General features: G+C 39.9%; 1 protein-coding gene across 1 annotated transcript; it reads right to left on the bottom strand.

Moving 5' to 3' along the window:
* Positions 1 to 2982: 2982 nt before the first annotated feature.
* OTUD1 (OTU deubiquitinase 1) lies at positions 2983 to 6057 on the bottom strand. The gene has a single exon (XM_016124797.2). The coding sequence runs from the start codon at positions 5682 to 5684 to the stop codon at positions 4233 to 4235; it is 1452 nt and encodes a 483-aa protein (XP_015980283.2). The 5' UTR covers positions 5685 to 6057; the 3' UTR covers positions 2983 to 4232.
* Positions 6058 to 18146: the final 12089 nt, after the last annotated feature.

The raw sequence follows: 18146 nt of genomic DNA on the forward strand, positions 1-18146 counted from the left end.
GAAGATTAAACTATATTTAGTTATTTTATGAAGGCAAATAAGTGCACCAGAGAGGATTTTATCAAAAGCAGTCATTTTGTTTTGTTTTATATTTTACATATAAAAGGACTGTTGGATTATTTATTTGCTTGTGAGCAACCAGGCTAAATAAGCTTTTACCACAAGTAATCTGATGATAGTGAACGATCTCTCTGATCTTTACTCATAGAATAATTGTCACTGACCTAATTTACAATAAAGAGAATATACACTGATGTTTTTCCCCAATAGACATTTGGTCTGATTTATGCTATTTGCCCAAGCCCATTGACCAGCTGTGTATGCAGCCGGGACTATTGAACACAACACTCCTAAAACATGGTTGAAATTCAGCCATTTTCATCCCAACCAGGCTATAGAAAGAAAATATAGCAAAAAATAGGAATTGAGTAGACTGGACTTTGGACAAGGCAACACTTTCGAAATCACTTCAGATTAATGGAAGTTCCACTTTTAAATATTTTTTCTTGGTTCAGTTCTCAAGATGTTTGGAAAATGACACAAAGATAAAACTAATGAATTCTAATTTTTGGTTTCAAAACCTAATTTTCCATTATAGAATTCAATACTTTAATTTCTTATAATACTATTTCAGTTTAAAATGCTCAGCATTACTCCATCGATAATTCCCAGTAATTTTAGAGTCAGATCATTTTTAATTAATCTCACATCCCCCAACTATTTGTCAAAGCTCACATTTCCCTTCAATTCATTCCTTCATTTAACAAATATTTACAGAGCATCTGCTCTGTTAGGTACTTGGTTGGAATCCACGGAGTCAATGGGGCACATAATATATATAGTCAATGCCTATCAGGCTTAGTTTATTTGGAGAATGAGACAATTAAATACCATCAAGTTTCTCAGTATGTCTTTGAGATGGATACTCTAGGGATGTCCAAAAAAAATGTCTGAACTTATGATTCATGTGATAAATAAGTTAAATGTGAAATGTTATACATTAGAAGTATAAATACATTCTTGAATTTTTACAGTACATTAACTTATCTATCAAACTATCAGATGTCCAAGGTTTAAAATCTATTTTCCTTCTCTAATGCTTTCCCCTCCATACAAGTACTATGGTAAAATTTTAGAGTTCAATTTTCTTATCTTTTAGGGAAAGAAAAAAAAGCACATAAAATAATAAGTGAGAATAAGATCTTTTTTTAGTATAAGAATTATGAAGAAAAGATTACAACATAAAAATATTTATCCAAACTGAGGCTAACCAAGTCTGTTTGGGGAGGCATTTCCTCTCCTCTATAAAATGTGGCTTCTGGGATAAAGCTTTATGGCTAATGAAAAATTTTTCATAAGCATATGAACAAGTATCAAAAAATAATTGAAGTATCACATATATATCCACTTATCAAATAGTGGTTTACTACTCAGTGCAATTAAATATATTGAGTATACTTTCTTAGAGAAAAAAACTAGAGTAGAAAATGAACAAGATTCAAGGAATTAGTTTTGCCAAAATGTTGAAGTGCTGTATTTGTTTTTAAATGGACAGTAAAACAACAACAACAAAAAAACACCCTGATGGATATTTGTGTTTTTAATCTAAGTACCACTTTAATAACATTTTCAACAGTTATGATTTTCATACTAACTTACCTGAAAAAAAAAAAATACAACTGAGTTTACTTATAGATTTTCTCCTCCCCCATATTGTATTGGGGAATAAACTCTAAAGAAACTTTAGCTCACAGCAGCAATTGTTCCCTTCAATTTTGAGCCTCTTAGCTGCTTTATGAAATGTTCTATAAATCTGTTTTCTAAAAATGTTAACCACATTTCCACTGCTCGTGTCTTCAGTGATCCAAGGATGCTGCTGCTAACATGTATGCTGGCATAGGCGTAGAGAATATTAACCATAAGGGAATGACAAATATTACATTTCTTCTCCAAAAAGAACTAAGCCATAGAAAGATGGGAAAGATATAGCAGTCTTTTTAGGAAAGAACACTTCAAAGAAAAAAAAATGCTGCCATGTAACACAATCTTAGGATCTATTTAACTTTATTTAAAAATATCACCTTGAGAATCTAAATGAAGGACTTGGGATCCGCATTTGAAACTAATTTAAAACAGTAATGAGCTTATAGAATGTGAGTCTATTGATTTGTGTACATTTTAAGTATCCCCAAACTTTATACTCTAAATAAAATTTAGAGCTAAATATTAACCACTAAAGTGGAGAAAAACAACCATACTTAGCCAGATGATTCAAATAACTTTTTTCTTACCAAGTTACACAGTGAAGCCATGAAGCAAACCTTATCTTACCTAAAAACCAGCAATGCATGAATACCTAATGTTTAAATCTTTGAGTCTTTCCTTGACGACCAATTGCAGGCATCCTTCCCAAATTGTAGTTAAGGAACGAACTCAAGCTCACTTGTGTCTATAACCATGACACCTATACAATCAACTGAAAAGTAAAAACCTCAAACCGTTTTTTCTGTAATAAACAATCTACCCCACACTATACATACAGGTGCTCCCATCTCAACTAAATTTGATATAACACAACTTGCCATGATTTCAAATGGCCAGATCAGATAAAAATTAGGGCACTGCTTTCGTTACTCTTTAAAAACATTAAAATCTATGCAGAGAGTGAACACAAAACTATGATATTCAATTAGATGTTGTGGTTAACACGATACTTGCACTTCCTTATTCTTTATAGTCAATAGGTAAATCTATAGTTTTATATAGAAATTATAATTAGAAATAATGAAAGCAATTTCTTGACTTACTCTACCTTTAAATTATGAGGCTTATTCTTTGAAACTACTAATGATTATCCTATCCTATTCAAGTGAGAACGTGAGAAACCTACCTCGTATGACATCTTTACACATGAAAAAAAATTGTGTAGATGTAAGTTCCTACAGATATCACTTTATAATCACGTTAGCCAAAAAGACATTGTAAAAGTAAAATTATGCATTTTATTCACTCATTCCATCAGCTGAGAATCGCTCTATTGTACAAATACAGTATTGTACAAAAAAATCACAAAGTGTTACAAAATAAAAAAGTACAAACTGCATTACTTAATAAATATGACTAAAAGTAGTTAAAGTGGAAATGAGAGTTTAGGTTAGGAACACTGTTTGACCCAGCAAACCATACAAGCTCTGTTTACAAACATTTTTATTTGTACATAATACAGGGCAATCCTATTTCATCTTTTGAATTTAAAAGGAATAGAATATTGACAGTTTTCTCCTGCTATAAAATAACTGCCCAGGTTGGTGTGAGGCATCGATCCTATTAGTTTTCAAATCTTAGCTGAATCCAAGAAACTATTATATAAAGCAGGAGGCTTCTCACAAAGCTTGATACCATGTTAAAATTCTTTTATAACAAAATGACAAATATAAATAAAAACAATTGAGAGCACCAATCTACTCTTAACATCAACCAGAGTATAGAATCACTCTGCCATCAGCAAATGTCAGGCTTTCATTCAAGTAAGAGCTGGCACTACACCTTAAAAAACAAACAAACAAACAAAAACTCTTCCCACAATCTTCCCTTAAGAATTTCTCTTTAAAAGGTCATTTCTAAAAAAATAATGATTTCCAAAACAACAAATATGTTTCATCAAAATGGAATGGGCCAATCATCTGGTAACATGAATGCATCAATGTTCATTTGAAATAATTATCTAACTGTAAAATTCAAATTCAACAACATAAAATAACTTCTAAATCACAAACTCTGTTCAAAATAATAAACTTTATATATAAAGTACTTCTCTGGGTTTATGCCGGAAAGCTGTTTGTCAGAATGGAACACGTCATACATGAAGTTACACCAATTTTTTAAATGTTGTGCAAAAATACATTTTTATAGAAAATAGATTACCAGGAATGAACAAATTTTCACTGTGAGAAATCAGCTTGCAAATTAAGTAGTGCTAATTTTATACAGCAAATTATAAATAGCAGTAGGATCACCCAAAGCTATCATGAAACATCATTTAGGTGCCCAGCAACCTTCAGCTCTGAGAAAACATTGGGGGGGGGGGGGCGGGGAAACAAAGATTAAGGCAATACACCTACAGTAAATCTACCAGGAAGTTTAAAAGTGCTATTACCCTGATTAGAGTTCATATAATTCTCCAAACACAAATTACGTATGCACTTTTCCCAGGGTGTAGGTTTTCAGACACTTCAGGAGCATGCATTTTGTTCAATATACATTTTGGAGAGAGATATGGCCATGGATTTGGCAAGTTCTTCATCGCGTTTTCTTTGCACTTGAGTCTGTTTGCACCAATTGTCATACTCTGGATTAGGATAGCAGTGATCAAACACCGCATCATAATGTCCATTACTGAGCCAACTGAGCCAAATACTAGGCCTTAGGGAATCCTCCGGGCCCAAGTAGTGAATCATGGTAGACACCGTGGGGCTCTCCAACCTCCCTCCAGTAGTTAAGTGTATATTCACATTGAGCATCTGCCCCATGGCCAGCAATTCCGGGTACCCGGCCCATGCCCCGTCCTGAGCCGCAGCGATGATAAACTCCCCCACGTCGCCCTCAATCAGGGGGTTGAAGTGGTCGAGATGATCAGCGATGTAGTGCACCGTCTGTTCCCGCAGCTCCCGGTGCAGGCTCTGGTCCCCGTACACCGTCTTGCTCACCGCTCGGTAGAGGCAGTTGCCGTCGGGAATGATGTGAAACCGGTACTTATTCCTCTGTCGCAGGTACTTGTCCTGCCGCTCCACCTCGGCCAGATACAGGGCTAGTTTCTCGTCTCTGGTGTCCGACCTGGAGACGACAGCAGCCTCGGCAGCGCCGCTCTGCGGGACCTCACCGCTCCGGGCCGCGGGTGCCTCGGCCTCCGGGCCAGGCCGCCGCGCCTCGTCCGCGCCCGGAGGGTCGCTGCGGTCACCGGCCCGCTCCCAGCCCCGGAAGCTCCTCTCCGCCGGGTGCTCCTCGCCCCAGGGGCCGGGGCTGGGCTCCGGGCTCCCCGGGGACGGCGCGGGACCCCGGTGGTTGGCGGCGGCCAGGGCCTGGCGGTGCTCGCTCAGTCGGAAGCTTCGGTCAGGCCCCTCCCGGGCCGCGTCCAGGCCCGCGGGCTCGGGGCAGTCGGGCCTCAGCAGCTCCTCCAGGAGCCAGGCCGAGGAGCCCCGTCGCGGCGGGACCGGGGCACCGGGCGCGGGGGCCAGCAGGAGGCAGCGGCCGCGCTGGGCGGCGGGCGCCGCGGCGCCGGGCTCGGGCCCGTGCAGCAGGAGCCGGTCGGCGCCCAGGGCCCGCACGGTGATCTGCGCCGTGGACTTGTAGTGCTGCGGCAGCGGTGGTTTGCAGGACCCGCCGGGAGGGCCGCTGGCGGCAGCCGAGGCGGGTGCGGCGGCCCCGGACACCATCTCGAAGCAGGAGGAGAAGGCGGGCATCTTGGCGGCGGGGGCGTTGGCGGCTTCCCGGGCTTCGGCGGCCGCGGCGGGCTGGCACTCACCGGTCTCGGGCTCTGGGGCGCCGCTGGCGGGTCCCGGAGGCTGCAGGGAGACCTTGAAGGGGGCGGCGGCGGCGGCGGCGGCAGCAGGCGGAGCGGGGGCTGCGGCCGTGGGACCCGGTCCCCCGGCTGGGTAGTGGGTGCAGACGCTGCTGTAGAGCTGCATGTCCCTGCCCGCCGCTCGGCCCCTTATAGGCGCGGCGAGCCTCGGTGAGGGGGGACACACCCTCCGGGCCCGGGAGCGGGGGCCGGCCGAGCGCGATGACCCAGTGCCCCTAGAATAGAAATGACCCAAGGGCCGCCGGTCGCCCGCGCGTCAAGAGCCGCAAATAGCGCCCGGGTCCCCGCCAAATTCCTGCTGCGCCACAGCGCGTGGTGGGGGCGGGGAGGGGACGCGCGCTCGAACCCTGCCGGTGCGCTCGGCCTGCAGACCCGAGGCGCCGCGCCCGCTGCCGCTGCTCCGGCCCGCGGCGGCCGCTGGGGATTCTCGAAGGAAGCCGCCGCCCCTCTGGAGCGCGTCCCGCCGGCGAGGAGCAGTGCAGGGCGCGCGGAGGAGCCGGGAGGCGGGGCCGCGGTTGTTTACCTCAGGCCGCGCGGGCGCGTCACGTGGGCCCGCTGGAATGTGCGGCTCGTCCGGGCGTCCATTCAACTGCGCGGGCTCGCCCCGCCCCCGGCTCCGGCCCCGCCCCGTTAGGCGAACGTCTTGGGCGTGGCCCGCGGCGCTGGCGGCGGCGCGCGGGCGGGGCCCGGCCTGGAGAGCGCCTAGGCTCGGGCGCCTGCGCAATCAAAGGATTCCGGGCCTCGGCCCGCGTGGGTCACGTTGCTGCTTCGCGCTTCCTTGGACAGGTGTTGGCGCTGCACCGCTGTGCGTTGCTGCAGAGGATTGTGGCAGATGGGCACTGCTTGCTTGGGGCAAGCTAGAATGCTTGGATAGCTTGCGTTTCGAAGGAAACTTCCGGACTCCGCATGGAGGAGGGAGCGCTATATTAAAACCTGCATGACCCACCATTCCTACTTCATTCTCTTCTGCCTGATATCTTTTTGATTCAGTTCCTTGGATCAAAATGTTAAGGTCGCGTGACGCCATCAGTCATTCTCAACACTTTGCTGCCCTGTAAACCGAAACCAACTTTTCTGCGCCCCTAACCCTTGCCGATAGCAAATGCACAACTTGGTTGAAAGGAAGCCTTTCAAACAGCCTTTCGAAATACCAAATGCCTAACGAACTCAGGCCTTTTGAAAATAGGTGCGCCTGTAACCATGTCAGGCGAAATAGGGTCGTGCTGCGTTCCTGATGGAATATTGAAAACACTTCTACCCAACTGGGTTAGTTGCACCTTACTCGTAAAGGACAGGCAGAGAGTAATATGATCAGTGATGCACTGACTATATAGGAGCAGTCAGCTCTTGCTATACTATGAGCTTTGATCAAATACTAAATTAACAGGCCCTAAAATTCAAATTCAACCTAGAAGCTAACCTCTGTTTTACAGAGACAGGAAAATAGCTGTAGGTTATAGTATATGCCTTTCTCCACCCTTCTGCTGGAATGTAAATTCCATGAATGAGAAGCCCTTGCCTTGTTCACTATTATAGTTACACCACCTAACACGGGTGTCTGGTACATAGTTGGAGCTAATTAGTATTGACTGACTGACTGAATGAATGAATGAATGGGAAACGAGTTCCCGAGGTTTCTCAGAAAGTTCGTGGAGAAGCCAGAGTTAAGATCCAGGTCCCCTGACTTTAGCCAGGGCTTTGAATTTGCCATGGGAGGTGTGACTGGCAGGATCCCAGCAGCAGCCCTTTGCTCAGCTCTCCAACCTGTTAGATAGGTCAACTGGAGAGAAGCTAAAACGACTGTCTATCCACCTTTTCAACTTCTGGAACTACCCTATTGGGAGCTTGTTGCCCCGAAGGCTAACTAGATGTGTGATTCATTTGGATTTCATCGCGACTTTTCTGGCTATCTGTTATTCTGTGTATTAAGCACTTACAGGAACTTGACTCTTAGCCTTGCCATACATGGTGTTCTGAAATAGAAGACAACAATTAAACAATCTTTACTGAGTACCCATAGTGTGCCTAACAGAGCTAGCATAACAGGAGCCTAGAGGAAGAGAAGGAAACTATTAAAATTTAAATCCTAAAGCAAGAATGCATTTTAACAGGTTGAGGTCCACACAGAAAAAAAAAAAATAGGTACACAGAAAATAGGCTGACAGAGCAAATTAGAAACACAGATATAAACAAAAATGTGAAGATTCAAAATTTTAACATATTTAAATGCGCCCTTTTTTCTAGCTTTCACTTTGTGTGAAAGTCGTGGACTATGCGAGACTGTATTTTCGCTATGAGAATCAGTGTCCACTCTATATCTGAATCTGGGAAGTCTTCCTGGAGGAAATGATACTTCGGGAAACTCAAAGCAGGATGTCACCAACCTAGGATATGAGCACTGTGTTTTGCCCTTGGGATCCAAAAGAAAGCAAGGCTTTTTGAGAGATAGCAAAGAGATTAGGGTGGGAAAGGGAAAGAGGCAAATCTGATTCCTTGATACTCTGTCTGAAAAGAATTACTGATTCCATTCTAGAATAATCATCTGTTCAGTATATTTTGGTGGTGTGCAGAAAATTGGCAGAGGTTTAGGCAAATAGGATGCTAAAATAAAGTTGCAGAATTATTGAATGAGCTAGAAAAATAGGAAATTCAACAGCTATCAACCAAAAAGTAGCAAAAGGACAACCAATAGGTTAAAACAAAACAAAAAGGACAAAGCATTTAATCGATGAATATTTATTGAGCACCTGTTATGCTCCCAGCATGGTGTCAGTTACAGAGGCTTCAGAAACAGATTCCATCATGCAGCCCAGGCAGCAGAAACCTAGCCACCCAGGATTCCATCATGCAGCCCAGGCAGCAGAAACCTAGCCACCCAGGATATCTATAAAATAGGACTAATCCTGGCATGTTTTCTTGAAGGTACAGTATCTAAGTACCACAATCTCTTAGTTACATCTCTTTAAAGATAACAAAATTCCCAACTTCCTCCCCAATACAACTTTAAAACATGCAAACATTCATCCACTTATTCACTCATGAAATAACCACTTCTGTATAAACCTAATATCAAAAAAAAAATCTTAAAAAGAATAAAGAGGACTCGAGCTTCCCGATTTCAAAACTTCTTACAAAGCTACAATCAACAAGACCATATGGTGATAGTGGCATAAAGATAAACACATAAATCTGTGGAATAGAATTGAGAGTTCAGAAATTAATCTATGTGTTTATGGTCAATAAACATATTGACTTTGACAGGATGCCAAGACGGTTCAGTGGGAGAAATATTAGTCTTTTCAAAAAATGATGTTGGGACAACTAGATATCTTCATACAGAAGAATGAAACCAGACCCCTCAACATATATTCCTCACGACATATATAAAAACTAATTCAAAATGTATCAGATGTACAAGCTGACACTATCAAATCCTTAGAAGGAACTAGGGGCAGAAATCTCAGTGCCCATGGGTTAGGCAGTGATTTCTTAGATGTGATACCAAAAGCACAGACGACAAAAGAAAAAAAATAGATAAATTGGACTTTGTTAGAACTAAAAACTTTGGACTTCAAAGGATACCATAAAGTGAAAAGACAAACTGAAGAATGAGAGAGTTTATTTAAAAATCATATATCTGATAAGGGACTCTGAAATATATAAAGAATATATAAAGAAAGCTTACAATTCAACAATAAAAAGACTAACAACCTAATTTTTTAAATGGAAGAATAATTTGAATTGACATTTCTCCATAATCAATAGGCACATGAAAAAATACTCAATATCATTTGTCACTAGGGAATGGCTAGTCAAAACGCACAGTGAGATACCCTTCACACGCACTAGGATGGCTATAATAAAAAAGACAGAAAATAGCAAGTGTTGGTAAAAATGTAGAGAAATTAAAAGCCTTATTTATACATTGCTTGTGGGATTTTAAAATGGTACTGATACCTAGTAAAACAATTTGGAAGTTCCTGAAAAGATTACACATAGAGTCACCATATGATTCAGCAATTCCACTCCTAGTTAGATAACCATGAGAAATGAAAACATATGCCTACATAAAAACTGTACATCAATATTTATGGTAGCATTATTCATAACAGCCAAAAAGTGGTAACAAACCAGTTGCCCTTCAACTAACGAATGGATAAACAAAATGTGGTATATCCAAACAATGAAATATTAGTCAGCCATAAAAAGGATGAAGTACTGACATATGCTACATGGGTGAACCTTGTAAACATTATTCTAAGTGAAAGAAACCAAACACGAAAGGCCACACATTGTATAGTTCCATTTATATGAAATGTCCCAAATAAGCAAGTCCATAGATAGAGAAAATAAATTTGTGGTCGTCAGGGGTTCAGGAGAAGGGGGATGGGAGAGTGGCTACCAAAGGGAATGGACTTGTTTATGATGAAAATGTTTAAAATGTTAAATTATGGTGGTGGTTGCACAACTTTGTGCACAGAGTTGTGCAACCACCACCATAATTTAACATTTTAAAAGGAAGAATTTTCTGGTATGTGAATTACATCAAAACAAAACTGTTTGAGAAAAAAACCTACTATGAGTCAAGTATTTCGCTAAGTGCTTGATATGAAAACATAATTACGTATTATCTATAAATGTCTCAACAGCAACGCTTTGTGATATTACTGCATAAATCATAGATAACATCTTATATATGTTAATAATTTTTCTGAAAAATCTATGGTACTCTATATGGCAGCTTTTATTTTATTATTATTATTTTTTTTAGGCAAGGCAACCCTTGGTTGACCTCACAGATTGCAAGGACCTTGTCAGTTTACAATCCCTTATTTTTTTAATTTTTTATTCCTACAGCACCTGGTCTTCCTAGGTGGTCTCCCATCCAAGTACTAACCACGCCCGACCCTACTTAGCTTCCAAGATCAGACAAGATCAGGCTTGTTTGGTAGCATGGCTGTAGACTATATGGCACTTTTTAAATATAATTCTTAAAGTATGAAGCTTCCTGAAACCAAATTATTCATGCTAGGGTGAAACGGATATTTGAAGAGCTGGGTGTTGGAAATGCTGCTAAAATTATGTTTTTCTTAAACTTTTTTTCTAATCATCATGATATAAAAAATAATTTTACATTCTGTTCTACAAACATCTATCGAGCACTAACATGCCCAAAGCATATGGGACTATGTCCTAGCTCAACCATACACAGAACTGACCAAATTTAAATATATAATACACATAGAAAAAGAATTGTGAAAAGTGCCTGAGACATAGCAGGCTCTCAGTGTGTATTTTCTGAATGTTATCAAGTAAATATGGAATATATGCAATAAAGGCAAGAATCTTGGGAAGTATTGTATAGGTCGATATATATTTATTCTATTAAATTGACAATTTTAAGTGAACTAAATAAACAAATAAATGGCACCAAGTCATGTAAATGACTCGACAATCTTTCTCCAGCACATTTACTGCTGCTGATATGTCACTGGCTGGAAATGAAATTTCCAGGCAGAAGTGACAGCTCCTCTTAATTATTTAAATTTTATAGCTCTTTAGAAATTATATTTATTAGTATCATTGAAAATCCTGTGATCTAAGTATCTCTTTACTCTAGGAACTCTAAATCAATTTATGATAACTAAGTTAGTAATCAGTAGGGTTTTTGTTAGCTTTTTGTAGTTAGAGAAATAATAATACTAATAAGCCAAAGAATGAGAAAAGGCTGGCAAGTATGTGTAATCATTGACTCCTAAGTTTACACTTAGGAGATGTACAGATCCTTTTGATAATTAGCAAAACAGTTCCCCTGGTGATCAGCAACCCTGTTCAAGTCCCTGCTCATGCAGTGGCATTTCTCATTTTGTGGATTCCATGGACTATTGAGAAAGAAAGGGAGGAAGGAAAGTCAGGGCTGTTATTCATGGGAAGGTTCAGGTGACATAACTTGAACAGAATAATAAGCTCCCATACACAGCTTTGAATTGTTCCAACTTGAAGGGTAGGAGCCTGAAAATCTCAGGTGCTCCTGAATTCTATTCATCAGATTTGGTATTATATTAGAAAAGGAGTGGATAGACCAGAAACATTCTGTTCTGTGCTCTGTTGCCTGCTTCTGATTGCCTTAACTGATATAATGATCGGATCGATTAATGATAACGAGGCTTGCTCTTGCAATGGAGAAATAGAAATTCCTGATGTAGTTTGAATGCTTGTGTCCCCCCGCCCAAAAAAATTTTATATGTTGAAATCTAACCTGCAAAGATTATGGTATCATAAGGTGGGGGCTTTGGGAAGTGCTTAAATCACAAATGTGGTGTCCTCATGAATGGGATTAGTGCCTTATAAAAGATGCTCCAGAGGTCCCTAACCCCTCCTGCCATGTGAAGACACAAAGAGGTGTCTGCAAACAGGAAGACGGCTTTCACCAAACGCAACTATCCTGTCGCCTCGATCTTGGACCTCCAGCCTCCAGACTTCCAACAAAATTTCTGTTGTTTCTAAGCTACCCAGTCTGTGTTACTTTGTTATAGCAGCCATAATGAACTAAGACAGGCCCTGTTAATAAAAAGCTTACTATAAAGTCGGAAAAACAGCACACACACACACACACACACACACACACAGGCATTAAATAAGAATGCAGTAAGTGCAGTAATCTGTTGCCAAGGGCGGTTCTAACATAGTTGTCTGATTGTATGTCAGCATTTTAAATATCCACAACCTTCAAACATTGACAGAGTCGTCAAATATCTATAAATAAGTGAACATAGCAACATGGCTTACCCTTCCTAGAGACCAATGGGGAGCGAGGAGGCACCTTCACTCTACTCCTACATGCGTAGATGGCCAGGCTGAGAGACACACCATTAACAACTGAAAGGTCACTTGTAAAAATGTCCAACCATTGTATCACTATTTTACCAAGACTTAAGAAAAGGAACAGTTGGAGTATAGACATTAAGGTACTTCAAAATCACTTTTTATTTTTTTTTTATATGTGTGTTGTAAAATAGTAAAGCAACGGAAACATTTCAAAATAAAAGTGAAATTTTATTTCACCCCAGCTCCTCTATCTCACTCCAGAGGTAAGCACTGTTAACAATTTATTATATATATTTCTAGAACAAGCATATACAGATTACAGATTTCATATATATGTGCCTATAAAATTTTTTCATAAGATTATATTATGCATATTTTCTTGGTAATATGCTTTTCTCTTACACTGAGCATTTTTCATGTCACAATATATAGCTTTACCTCATTCTTTTAATGTCTGCAAAGAAATTCCAAAGTATGAACATGTGACATTTTAATGACATTTAAATTGTTTTAACTTTATCCTAGTCAAGCAACTTTGCAGAGAGCATTTTGCACCTTTATATGAGGATTCCTAGGACAATTTCTTCTAAATACATTAGAAGGTAATTCATGAGAAGCCTTACCAATCTGAAGTTTCGAATGCCAGTGAATCTGATTTGTTTTGGAAATATATTATTTAAAAAATATATTTAATGTCATTTAAATTGTTTCCTAACTCCTACCCATTTTTCTATTATACTCATGAAAAGCTGGGATCTCTGATATGTATTGTATGAGTCTTACAATTTGCTAATAATACACTAGTATTGGGAGCTCTGGATTCTACTCTCGACTTCAAAACTAAATGATTGACTTTGAACAAATCTTTACATCTCCCTGGACTTTAATTATTTCATCTATACAATGAGGGTTTAATGATCTCTATGATTCCTTTCAACCTTAAAATTAAATAACTTTTTGCTGTAGAAAATGATATGAAGATAGCCTTTAAAAGCTTACAGTATAAATGGGATAACTAAATCATGTTATATGCTAGTCTTCTACCAAAATGTAATTTCTTAGGATATTTTAATATAAATACATGAATAAGAATACCTAGACCTAGCTCAGCGAGTGAACAACAAATATATAACAGAATTGGAGGCCTCAGGAGTGGCCTCTTCTATATACCCAGCAATAATTCCAGAAAAAGATAAGATGGTTAGCTAAGAGTAAGTTTCTCAGGTGAAACAGAATATCACGTAGAGAGAAAAACAGTCTGAGATTGAAGAAAATTATGCAAAGAGGTTAAGCGAGAGATTAACAACATTGTCAATTTCACAACTTTGTTAAGAGTGGACCCTATTAAAATCATGGTTTCTGAATAAGTTAGTTAACATTTATAATTTTACTCAATATGAATGAAACAGCACACAACATTTTAAGAGTTAGTGACTCTTAAAATGGTAACTCATAAGCCTGGGGTTCATTCTCCTAGGCGCCTATGAAAAGAGTTCCAGGACTTGACACAGGCCCAGCCATCAAACACACCCACAGGCCTGGGACTTAATTTGGAAGGGAGTAATGGGAACAAGCAGGCACACAGTGGAAGCCATCTTTTGCCAGGGGCCCCAGTGTCGTTCGTAAAGATCATGGTTTCCGTGTGAGCCCTGGCAGGGGGCTCAATCTCTTCCATGGAGCAGCCCTGGGTACAGTGTGGGTTAATTATTCCAGCTCAACTCTGACTCTCCTGGGGGATTCTGCACCATAGATAGAGTCTCTTTGGTCTAGTATAGTTTTACTAAGGAGATAGGAGGTTAGTTTTGTCCTAAAGGACAGAAGTGTGGTCTGAGATCATGAGCACCCTATTTTGGACGTGAAATCCAGCTGAAGCAAGAGAGTAAGAAGGTGGGCGGTGGAAAAGTGCAGAAGCTGAGTGGCAAGACAGGCCTCACCAATATAAGACTTTGAAACCTAAGCTTAGACATGTGTTTGTGATTTGGAGAGCGAAAAATAGTCATTAGAGATTTTCTTAAATGCGAAGTGATTAGAGCTGCTTTTAGCAGCAAAGATATGCACGTTTTCACAATTAAACTTAAATACTTAACTTCAGTGGTTTCAATATTATTATTTCATTAGAATTCTAGAAAGATACAGCTAGAAGGAAACTCAAAAGAAATAATCTTTGGGGAATAAAGAGAAAATTGGGAAGAAAAGTGATAGAAGGGAAATAAGGATTTCTAGAAGGTCCAATATAGGCAACGTGTTGTGGAATCGGAATCATAACCAATCTGATTATTTGGCTGCATTAATAATTAATACGTAGCATCATATGATCATTTCAGCTGTATAACTGATGCTTATAATATTGCTAAGGTGCCTAGGTTAAGCATCCCATAGTCTGGTTTCGTGATATACATATTGTCCATGCATGACAACTGTCACCGTGGGTGGGAAAAATGAAGAGGATATAGGAGAACATACATTTTGTAGGTGAAATTTAATTCATTTGTTCTCAATCGTCTATCTATCCAGCTAGCTATCTATTACGGCATATATAACATTAAGTGTTATGCTCCCAGGGATATACCGAGATTTGGGGTGGTAGAAGATGTAAAGAAGTAAGGCATGGAAATAAACTTTTTATCCCTACAACTATTAATGATGCACCTGTAGCTGCTTCTCGTAGGTGAAGCAGGATTTGGGTCATGAGTACTTCCCTCTCACTTATGAAAGAAAACTTGAATTAATTTTAAAAGATCAATAACTTTGAATTCACTCTATATTTAAAAAATAATAATTTCTAAACCAAAGAAATGTAATATTACTAATTGCTCATTGTAATATACCAGTGTGTATCATTTGTCAGTTGAGAACTGCTTTGCACTCCACTCACTCTGAAAAATAATAATGATTCACCCAGGAAAGTGCATGACAAATAAGATTTGCACAAAAATGCACAAAAAATAAAATTTGAGAAAAGAAATGCATGACAATTTCAAAAATATAGCATAAAGATTAACAGTATATTGGTTATCTATGGCTGTGTAACAAATGACCCCAAAACATGTTTCAAAATAACAGTTTGCATTTATTGTTTCTTACAATATATAGAGATCACAAATTCAGAAATAGCTTGGTTTGGCGGTTCATGAAGTCAGCGTCAGAGGTTGGTGGGGGCTCCTTTCATCTGAAGACTTGACTGGGAATAAAGGATCTGTTTCCAAGTGGGCTCTCTCACATGAGTGGTAAATTATTGCTGGTCATTGGCACATGGGCTTTTCCCAAAAAGCTTTGTATGTCTTCATAGCATGGTAGCTTATGCCCCTCAGAGCAAAAGATTCAAAAAGGAACAAAGCAAAAATTTCAGTGGACTTTATGACCTAGACTTGATGTCACACACCATCACCACCATCATAATCTGTGGGTCACACGGGTCAGCTCTGACTCAGTGTGACAGTAGAACACACAAGAAAGTGAATAGCGTGAGGTAAGGATTACTATGAGTCATCCTGGACACTGCATACTATAAAAATAAGGGAAATATGATTAGGAAGGGAACAGTACTTCTCAGAAACCGAAGACCAAGATCCGGATAGAAAAGAAAGGATGGCAGCCCCAAGTAGAGCCTAGCGCCTTGGAATATAGTTTAGGAAAGTGGACTGTAGAAGAGAAATAGCTGAAGGGCTGGCAATGTAGGATTTGTACTAGGCTCTTGCCAAAGGCTTAGACCCCAAAGAGATCCTTCATATTTCCTAGAGATGCTTCCTTTAGGTCATTAAACTTATATCATCAAAATAAAAGGGGATCTAGGGGACTCATGGAAGATACTATTTAATAGTAAAACTCATGAACTAGTAAAAGCAGTAAACTAGTAAATCTTGTGCATTAGTAAAACTGGCAAACACGTCTTCATGGATGCAGCACAGAATAAAGAACACTAGCTAGATTGGTACCACATGACTGTTCCTTATACCAGGTTTGCATTGTTACTTAGCTAAGCCCTCTGTAAACAAGAATCCTATGAACACTATCAGGATCGCCATTGTGTGGAGACAGGGAGAGGAGAAACTAACTACTGTTGAGCACTTAACATGTGCCAAATACTAGGCTAGGTGTTTTGTACACACTGGTCATTTAATACAATTTTCCGCATTTCACAAAGGTAAAACTGAGGCTCAGAGTAGTTAAAGGTGACAGGATCTGTTAATTTTCCTCAATATCCATTTCCCTTAGCCCTTTTAATGCTAGAACCTCCATAATTTTTAGCTGGATGCATGGCTGGCCAACTAGAAACTACCGTTCTCGGCCTCCCTTGCAGTTAGGTATGGCCAAATGATTCAACAATAGTCAATGGAATGTGACTGGAACTGATGTGTGCAACTTGTACCTCGTGCCATTTAAAGGAGTAACTCCCACTGCCCTATATTCTCCCCATTCCCATCAGGCAGGAATAGAAGACGTCGTGTTGAGTCAGCAGCTTCCACAATGCAGATTAGACCACACCTTTTGGCATAGCAAAACCCACGTCCTACCATCTTGGACTTTTAGGTGAGAGAGAAATAAAGTAATGTATTTTATTTAAGCCATCATCATTTTGACCTCTGTTGAAACAATGAAACCAGTATTCTATCTAATACACTAACTTGTCCGAGATCATCCAGCAGCAAGTGGTAGACCTCAGATACCTTCGCTTTCCAACTTCTCCTATACCACCTCCTGCCAAAAACTTTGACAAGGAAGATGTCCTTATTAAAGGAGAATGTTAGTTTTGCCGTTGATGCTCTTGTGTATTCTAAGAGTTCAACAAATATTTGAAAATGGAAGTTCATTCTGACAACTTTTATGTCTTTATTTACTGAAGAGCGAAAATTATGGTACCTCCAAACTTAAACGCAATCCATCTCCATTATGATGACTTATGCATCTTAGAAGTTGGGCTCTGCTTATGTTCTGTTTTGGGGTTCTGACTCATTTTCTTTGGAACATACGTCTATTTGAGGGAGGTTAAATTTACATTGTTTTCAAATGCAGTGTTCTCTGAGTGCATTTTTCCTGTACCTTATACAGATGCCTACCATCTTGCCATCTTTATATAGCTCTTCCTAGTTATACTAAAAATAGGAACCCATACAGTTAACATTAAGCCAATACCTACCAGTATGGTCATAGTGGATAGTAATAAAATATTTAAATAGTTCCATATTCCTTGGTAAACAATCAACTCCCTATGACCACCAAGGTCTCCCAGCTGTTCTAACATCTGTTAGATTCCTCCTTCAGCACCCCTGCATGTCCCCAGCACCCAGGAACCAGTGGGAAGCCTCTGCTTCTGTGACCTGAGTCTTTTTTGATTAATTAGTACTTGTATCTTATTGGTTCCGAAGTGTTTTTAATGTTGCTTCTGAGATTATATCCAGCCTATGGCTTGCAAAGTAATTTGATGATAGTTTCAATAGCTCTTCATTTTAGCAATGCCTTTGAGAAATCTATCAATATAAAGATGTTATCTTCTTGATAGTTTTATGTCTTCTCAAAAACTTTATGTATACTTCCATAATTTAGGATGCACATTTGTAACATTTTCCCAAGACCCCCCCACCAAATCACCACTTACCTCAGCGCGCGCGTGCGCACACACACACAATTATTAGGCTAACACAAAATTGTGTTATGGAGAAATAAATTAAGCATGATTCAAACTTATTCAAAACTATTCTGCAGTTTAACCACTTTCCCAAATAATTCTATGTTCTCAAAA

Source organism: Rousettus aegyptiacus, unplaced genomic scaffold (assembly GCF_014176215.1).
Source record: "Rousettus aegyptiacus isolate mRouAeg1 unplaced genomic scaffold, mRouAeg1.p scaffold_m13_p_10, whole genome shotgun sequence".
Lineage (NCBI taxonomy): Eukaryota > Metazoa > Chordata > Mammalia > Chiroptera > Pteropodidae > Rousettus > Rousettus aegyptiacus.